The following is a 7964-nucleotide window of genomic DNA, read 5'->3' as shown; positions in this document are numbered from 1 at the left end:
CACCTCGACTACTTTTACGAGAAGAAACATCGGAATCTGGTTCTCCAACATCACAATGTCACGTAAGAGCATGCCGTGTGTACAGGTCCTACGAGATGGATCAACCAGATGCAACATCCTCGAGGGCATCCTTTGCAGTGCTGCATGGTTGTCGGTCTTGCAGAATGTCTGCAGGAACTCGAGAAGAAAGGACACGTCGATCGCCATCATCCATGCCAATGTCTCGTTGGTTAGACAGAGTTGCCTACAATAAATAAGTCTAAGGTGATAAGCAATGACTGATATTTCCTTCGGTTATGCAATTAAGATAGATTTAATATATTGCACTTAAACCTGTGATAGTGAGAACGAATCCGGTGCTCGAGTGTGGCAAAGACGTCCACAAGTTGTTGGAAGTTCATACTTGGCAGGTGGCTTTGGGCTCTCTTGGCTGCCGAGAGCTTGTACATCTCCATGTCACGGAGTCCTTCATGACAATGGTGGTAAGGACCCAGGGCCACCAGCTGAGGCACATACGCTTCTGGCTTAGTGCACAAGAGGGGCTTGAGAACATCAAATATGGAGATGGGTTTGTCATCGCCTAGCTCGACGTCCTCTTCAAGGATTCGACGAATTCGAATGATCCATTGTGTTTCGTCGAATGGGAGATTTGAGCATGTCACCATTTGGCCTGTGATGAGTGTTTTACATGTCGTTTTATCTGATTTATGAGAGGAGGGACATAATAAAAAGTGATCTAAAATGGTTGTCAGTCAGTTTGAAAAGCGTATACAACTTATGAAGATTATATTTATTAGCATTGGCATAGTACTTCCTCCTTTCCAAAATTCTTGTCTCGGATTGAAAAGCGGATAACGTATGAAGATTATATTTGTTAGCATTAGCATAGTATAAAATAGTAACCAAAGCATTTTGGAAGGCAGAAGAAACTGAATCAAGATAGACAGTTACAAAAGAGGCCAGTACTAGAGTAGACTGGGAAAACGTACAGGAGGAAATAGAATTAACACTTGCGTTTTTTTATACCTGACTATACCATTTATTACCTCCGTTTCAGAATACATGACGTCCTAAATCTTGCTACCACACATTTTCTTTTCTAAACTTTGACTAAAGGAAACACAGATTAATTCAAATTTACAAGGTGAGGACAACATGGCAATAACGATTTGTTTGATTTGAAACCTTTGAAGCAGTATATCTTTTTAACCAGAACCAAAACCAATAAAACTGTGTCGTGAGAAGCCTTTAAACTGTTCTTCCTCGTAGGTGAAAATGCATGCGATCAGATGATTTATCACGACTTTCGATATGGCTAGTGCTGAGCATAAAATTGAGGTACAAGTTAGTTTTGACGAGGATTTGCTGCTGACCTGCTACGTGTGTCCTCTGGACTTGTTGTTGCCGGCCGCCATTCTTTCCTTCTCTCGAAGCAATTTGTATGTTGTACTGATGGAACTGATGTTACATTTACATTTAAGGGTGACATAAAGAAGGAAGGAACGTATTCTCAATTCCCACCTATAGGGAAACGGTCCGTATCTATATAGTCTGATAAAACGCCAGAGCCAGACTAGTCAAACGAGGTCCACTTAATTAAAATCTAACGGATCGTGTGTTGGTGTTGGTGTTCCACTTAATTGAAATCCAGACCTGCTAAACCCAGGAATCCACGGACTTGTTTCATTCCTGTTGGTGTTGTTTCCTTGTTTTTTCCGGGGGTTTTTTTTTCGTTTTTCTTTCATGGTTTTTTTGCTTCCATATTTTTTACTGTATTGTCCGGTTTTCAGCTGTTTTGTTTCTGTTTTTCACTTTTCTGTGTTTTCCCTTTTCCTTTATTTTTTATTTTTTATGTTTTTTTGACAGAACCTCGTCAAAAGGGCAGGGTGCTCCTGCAATTTCATAAAAAAGAATGAAGTTGACTTAGTTTTTTAGACCGAAAACCACACAATTGCTTGATTGACGAAGGGACAATCAAGCGAAAACCATGACCAATCCACAACTGGCCAACTCAAACTCCACCGCCTGCTAGTCCGCTACCCGGACATAAGAGAACAAGCTTTTCGAAGAAGCCTTCAAGAAGAAAACACGACGCCCCGTCGTCGCCGACATCGACCCCGGTCGATCAATAAAGCTTTCGCCCAGAAATTCCTCAACACTCTCCGCAAAAACCTGGGGAAGGGTCACGGCACACAAACAGCTAGCACAACAACCCAAAGTACGATCAACCACATCCTAGTAGAGAGGAAGGAACCCTTCGACAATGATTCCAAAGAAAAAGGCGCCAACGCGACATCATCGTTGGTAACCGATCTCCATTGGAAACAAGTCTTTATTTTGTTTCAGTTATTGTTATCTGTATGGCGTATTTAAATAAAAAGGTCCACGCAAGTGGCGGAGCTAGCACATGATGCCGGAGGGGGAGGTAAGAAAATAAGAAGGTTGAGCATGACTTCTGATTCATTAATTTTCCTTTGGCGCGCCCCCCTCAGGTTTGGATGTAGCTCTGCTAGTGCTCAATGCGTATTACAAAAATCTTCATCGTATTAGGAAAATATACATTGAATATTACAAAATAGTTCACCTTGCATTACAAAAATTAGAAAATGTTCGTCGTGCATTTATGTTTTGTTCATTATATATTAAGAAATTTTTTAATGTATTTTATAAAATGTTCTTTTGTGTATTTCAGATTTGTTCAGTATTTTTTACAAAAAAGTTCATTACATTTCAAAATTTGTACAACATATAATATAAAAAAGTTGAATTTTTTTTACATCCCTTTAGTCTCATTCACTCGATCATGGCGAATTATAGTGGAGTTTGGGGCTAGAGTTCGAGAGGAGAAGGGGATTAGGGTAAGAGGAGTGGATACACGAGACAGATAGCAGGGGGTTCGAGAGTAGTTTTCATTGATACATTTCTGTGCTAGTACCTACTTATCGCTTCACCCATTCATCTCCCGACAGGTGCTACGCATGAAAAATCTTCTAGAGTCTTCTCGTCTGGGCTGATGATTGCAGGGCGGTGGCCCCGTTGGACGCTGTGGTGGCGTCGACGAATGTCCAGACTGACAAGGATGAGGCAGATGTCTCTGCTGAAATGGGGTCAATGGTCAGATGATGATGACGGCTTCTAAGATGTGTGCATGTGATATGCGCTTTAGGTAGGCTGCACCGGCTGTTGGTCCCCATACATTATGTGGATGGATTGGTCTCGACACCGATTTTAGATATGGGAAGTAAGAGCACTCTACATTATCGAGTTTGTAGGTATGAGTGGTGGCTTCGGACTTGTCAGACCTTGTGGAATAATTAATAAAGTGGTTGGATGCATAGATTGATGCAGAGGCCGGAGGTTTAACCTCCTTTTCAAAAACAAAATGTTATGCACTACATAAGTCTGGAAAAACATAGAACTAAAATGTTCTACGATGTTGCTGCATTGAATCAGAATAAAAAAACCATTTTTAACACAAAACCCTTAGCATTCCACACACCAGCGAACAGAGAACTTCAATTCTATACACAAACCACATACGTGTCGTGAGCATCACCACCTACCCCACCACCTCACCTTTGAACATGCGGTGCATCCACCCCATAGAGCACAAACACTGTAGTGTCGATGAGCCTCTTCTGACGGAGGGGATCCTCCAGAAAACCTCACCCGACGAGCCAATCCATCGCAAAACTTGGCAACTTCGGCAAGCCCCAACCTCCACCCCACCCCTACGCAGAAGATCTAACGAAAGATGGACTAAACGAGCACTAACCAACCACCACCCCATCCCAGTGCAACAGATCCGGTGACTGGTGGCTCCTATGAACCCTAACAAACCCACCCCGAGAACAACAACAGAAATGGGAATCAAAGGGGCATGAGAACTTACTTCTGTCGAGCAATGTCATCGTCCATGACTTGAGATGTCACTCCACAAGCCTTCTCTTTATCCTAGCTTGGGTGCCACCGTCTGCCTACCTCGCCGACGGTAAGACCTTCACATCAGATGGATCACGAAACAAGGGTTGGGGTGGGGTGGGGAGGGAAGTACAATAAAAATGAGAGAGCGAGTTGTTCTCCTATGTGTGAACTCCCTGCAAATTTTTATGAAGTTTGAACATTCGAGGAGCTCGCGGGCAAAAAGACAAAATCAGGCATGAATATTGCGATTTTTAGAAGTTTCTCACACATCCGAAATTTGTCTTTTTTGCCGTCAAATGTTCAAACTTCACAAATTTTTACAGAAAGTTCACACATACTAGCATCTTGCATCATAATTTTTTTGCATTTTTTAAAACAATTTTTATACCCCAAATAGGTGTACTGTTCACACCCGGACTCATCTGAGCGCGGGAGGCAAAAGTCCGCGTCCCCTCACCCTTCACTTTACATAAGCAAAGCCTCTCGCCGGCTGGGCACAGCAACATCCAGCGCAGGATTCCCTAAGCACTATCCTCCTTGGCCCACTTGACTGGTCATGCGTGACGCTCATTTTATGGTATGCTAATCCGCGCGCGCTATGACAACACTATACCTATAGTTAATATTGCACTAAACTTTAGCTACGTATACTTGAGAGGATATATACAATCACGATTCGTAGGTGTTTGGTGGGTCTAATGCATTGAGACTTTGATATCCTATCTCCTAAGCCTCTAGCTAAGGAGGTGGTGGGTCCCGCGCGGCGCCGCCCGAGCTAACAGCGCCCTGCGTTTGGCCGACTGCATGCTTTGTTTACGACGCTAATCACCGATTAGTGCGTCTGATGTGGCGTGCTTTGGACCGCGAAATAGGTTTACCTCTTCATGATATGTACGACAAGCATGCTTGACTAGGTGCTAAAACAGCTAGCTAGCTAGCTCCTTTGCTTTGCTTGTGTACGTAGGATATTTTAGTTTACTGCATCTTGGTTGTTTAGTAATTATTGTCATTCTCTGTTTCAGCATGGCTAACGATGATTTCATTATTAAAAAGTTATTCATACTTGGAGATCAAACCTAGTTTTAAGTGTTGAGAACCACAGTTTGTTTTGCTCCGGAGCTGCCGACCCACTTTGACATACCTTCTTCCTGAAACTGAAACTCAAACTCAAACTCAAGGGGCAATAATTATTCTCATCCACGCGTTTCCCATATACTGTGCTATAAATCCACGGCGCCACACACACAGTATTCACCTCACCCAACACCCTCCACTCATCAATCTCGCCTACCTTTGCTTTGACTTCCTCTGCATCCTGCAAAGCAAAGTAGACCACCACAAGCTCGCGTCGCCTGCCGGATCGAGCTGCCGTCGATGACCAGGGTCAAGGTGCACCCCAACGCCGCAGCAGCTTCTCTGGCAGTAGTACCAGCGGCGGAGGAGAAGGGGGAGGCGGTGTCGCTCACCGTGTGGCGGCGGTCGCTGCTCTTCAACGGCAAGGGGTTCACGGTGTTCGACAGCAACGGCAACCTCGTCTTCCGCGTCGAGACCTACGCCCGCGGCTCGCCCAGCGAGGTCGTACTCATGGACGCCGACGGCCTCGCCCTCCTCACCGTCCGCCGCAAGGTATGTGCTTACTCATCCTTCTTCGCTTGCCCTATTTGTTCGTTGATTCGTTGGGATCTCAAATCTCATGTCGGTCTCGTCGTACGTGATGGTGGTGCAGAAGCTGAGTTTGGCGGAGGAGTGGCTCGTCTACGACGGCGACGGCGACGAGCTGGCGCCCAGGCGATTCACGGCGCGGCGGAACATGAGTCTGCTCCCGACAAAGTCCCTCTGTCGCCTGTCGCCGGCGCCATCGCTGGACGGTACGACTGGGGATGCGCCTGGTTGCCGGTACCATGTGGAGGGGTCGTACGCCAGTCGCAGCCTCCACATGTTCGCCTGCACCGGCGGCAATCAGCGGCGGCGCGTGGCCACGGTGTGCCGGAAGGAGGCCGCCATCGGACCGGACGTGTTCCGGCTGATGGTGGAGCCAGACTTCGAGCCGGCGCTGGCCATGGCCGTGGTCATACTCCTCGATCAGATGAACGCGTCCTAATTGAAGCCTCGATACGATCCAGGCAGCAGCCATGCATGCCTGCAGCTAGCACCCTGCTGTGACAACTCTGCTCAATGCACAATTCATACAGAGTTTCCGTGGTATCCTGAAACTGGAAACAGAAAAAGAGAGGGCAGGAAGCAATTTGTGGTCGCTTCATTGCTCAACGCACCCATTTTTTTTTTGCTTCACGGTTCTTAGTTGCCTCATCACCAATGAGCCGAGATGACCGGCCGAAGCATTTTACTTAGTGGTGCCATGTTGTGATGTTTTGGATTCAGGATGTAAGGACAGGAGATCACATTTAGAGGTGTTCTACATAGTCCGGTTTCTCGTATCTTTTTGTTAGTGAAAATAAATAGCACATAGGTCATGTGGCTGTATATGAATTCATAAATCCGATCATTTTTGTTTCCTTCAATGGAAATTGTTATTTGATCACACATGCTTGAATTGAAAGTACACTTATTTTTCTAGCCAATCTGTTTTATTTTTACGGGGTAAAGAGAGTTTTATTGCACAGTGATAGAGTTACAATCAATAGGCCACAAATCCTTTATACAAGGTGGAATCGAGTTCAACCACACGACTGTAGTTCTCTCGGTGCGGCTATAATTAGCCAAACGATCTGCTACTCTATTCTGACTACGATGAATTTTCTGGGTTAAAAAACTCTCTATTAACACTAACTTCCTAATCTCTAAAACCAAGTGACCAAAAGCAGATTTCATCAAAGTGCTGCTAAATAAAATTAAAAGGGCTTCAGAAGAATCCTATTAGATGACGACAGGAAGAGAGGAATGTTGTACCGCCAAAGTCATACCTTGCATGATAGCATGAATTTCCGCTTCCAATGGACCGTTGCAGCGAAAAATATATTGATATGCTGCAAACAAAATCTGTCCCATGGAATTCCAAAGCACCATCCCTGCGGTTGCTGACCCGTCCTCACACTGGAATGAACCATCCACAGAAAGAGCAACTGTTCCAGGCAATGGAGGATACCATGGAATAACCAGTGGCCTAGTCTTGTGCACAACACATGAATTATCAGACATAGCAGACATCTTACCTTTAATTATCTCTTCCGTACTGAAGCGACCAGCAAGAATGGTAGATTTATAATAGCTATCCAGGAAATCAACTGTAACATGGACTGGTGGAACGTCCTTCCCATGAACCTGGTCCCTACGGAGCTGCCAAATACGCCAGACCAACATGATTACCATATCACAAACCACATCAGAGCATCTTGAAAGAAGATGCAATAGCCAATCCTTCCCATTGTCAACAAGGAAATCATCCCGTGGGAGAGGCCATTTGTTCCTCATTGATAACCAAATAAGGCGCGCATTACTGCATGATACTATGGCATGGAAAGAACTTTCTTCTTCCATTCCAGAGAGGGGACAAGTTGAACGTGTGAACAAATGCCCGTAATTTTTACATTGTGCCGTTGGAAGGGCTTCAGACACTACCTTCCAAGCCATGATTTTCATCTTCTGTGGAACTGAGGACTTCCAAATTATGTTCCATAAGGATCTGACCCCATTCAGCGTCGAACTTGAAGCTTCCCCTGCAAATGCAGAGTTATGATCCGATGTAGCTAGCTTATACACACTCTTAACTGAGAACAAGCCAGACTTTTTAAGAAACCACGCAATGAAATCATTCCGCAAGGTTGGAGAAGCTCTTATTTTCGTAATGCAGCTGATATCCATTGACCAGAAGGGCTCAGACAACCGATCAACTCTCCAAGCTCCGTTGTCATCCAAGAAGGCGGAGACACGGTTAAACCGAGATGTGCGTTCAGGTATAATAGGCCATTAGGAGAAAGCTCGCGGTATCCATGGATCACGCCAAGTTCTTATAAGCTCACCATTTCCCACACGCCAGATTACCCTTTTTTTTAACAATTCAACACCAAATAGAAATCCTT

At 44.9% G+C, this 7964-nt stretch overlaps 1 protein-coding gene across 1 annotated transcript; it reads left to right on the top strand.

Moving 5' to 3' along the window:
- Nucleotides 1-5049: 5049 nt before the first annotated feature.
- Nucleotides 5050-6446, top strand: LOC123447553 (protein LURP-one-related 8-like). The gene is made up of 2 exons (XM_045124159.1): nt 5050-5550; nt 5651-6446. The coding sequence occupies exons 1-2, from the start codon at nt 5299-5301 to the stop codon at nt 6023-6025; spliced, it is 627 nt and encodes a 208-aa protein (XP_044980094.1). The 5' UTR covers nt 5050-5298; the 3' UTR covers nt 6026-6446.
- Nucleotides 6447-7964: the final 1518 nt, after the last annotated feature.

The sequence above is a fragment of the Hordeum vulgare genome, chromosome 4H (assembly GCF_904849725.1).
Source record: "Hordeum vulgare subsp. vulgare chromosome 4H, MorexV3_pseudomolecules_assembly, whole genome shotgun sequence".
Taxonomy (NCBI): domain Eukaryota; kingdom Viridiplantae; phylum Streptophyta; class Magnoliopsida; order Poales; family Poaceae; genus Hordeum; species Hordeum vulgare.
This window is presented reverse-complemented; position numbering and strand designations above follow the sequence as displayed.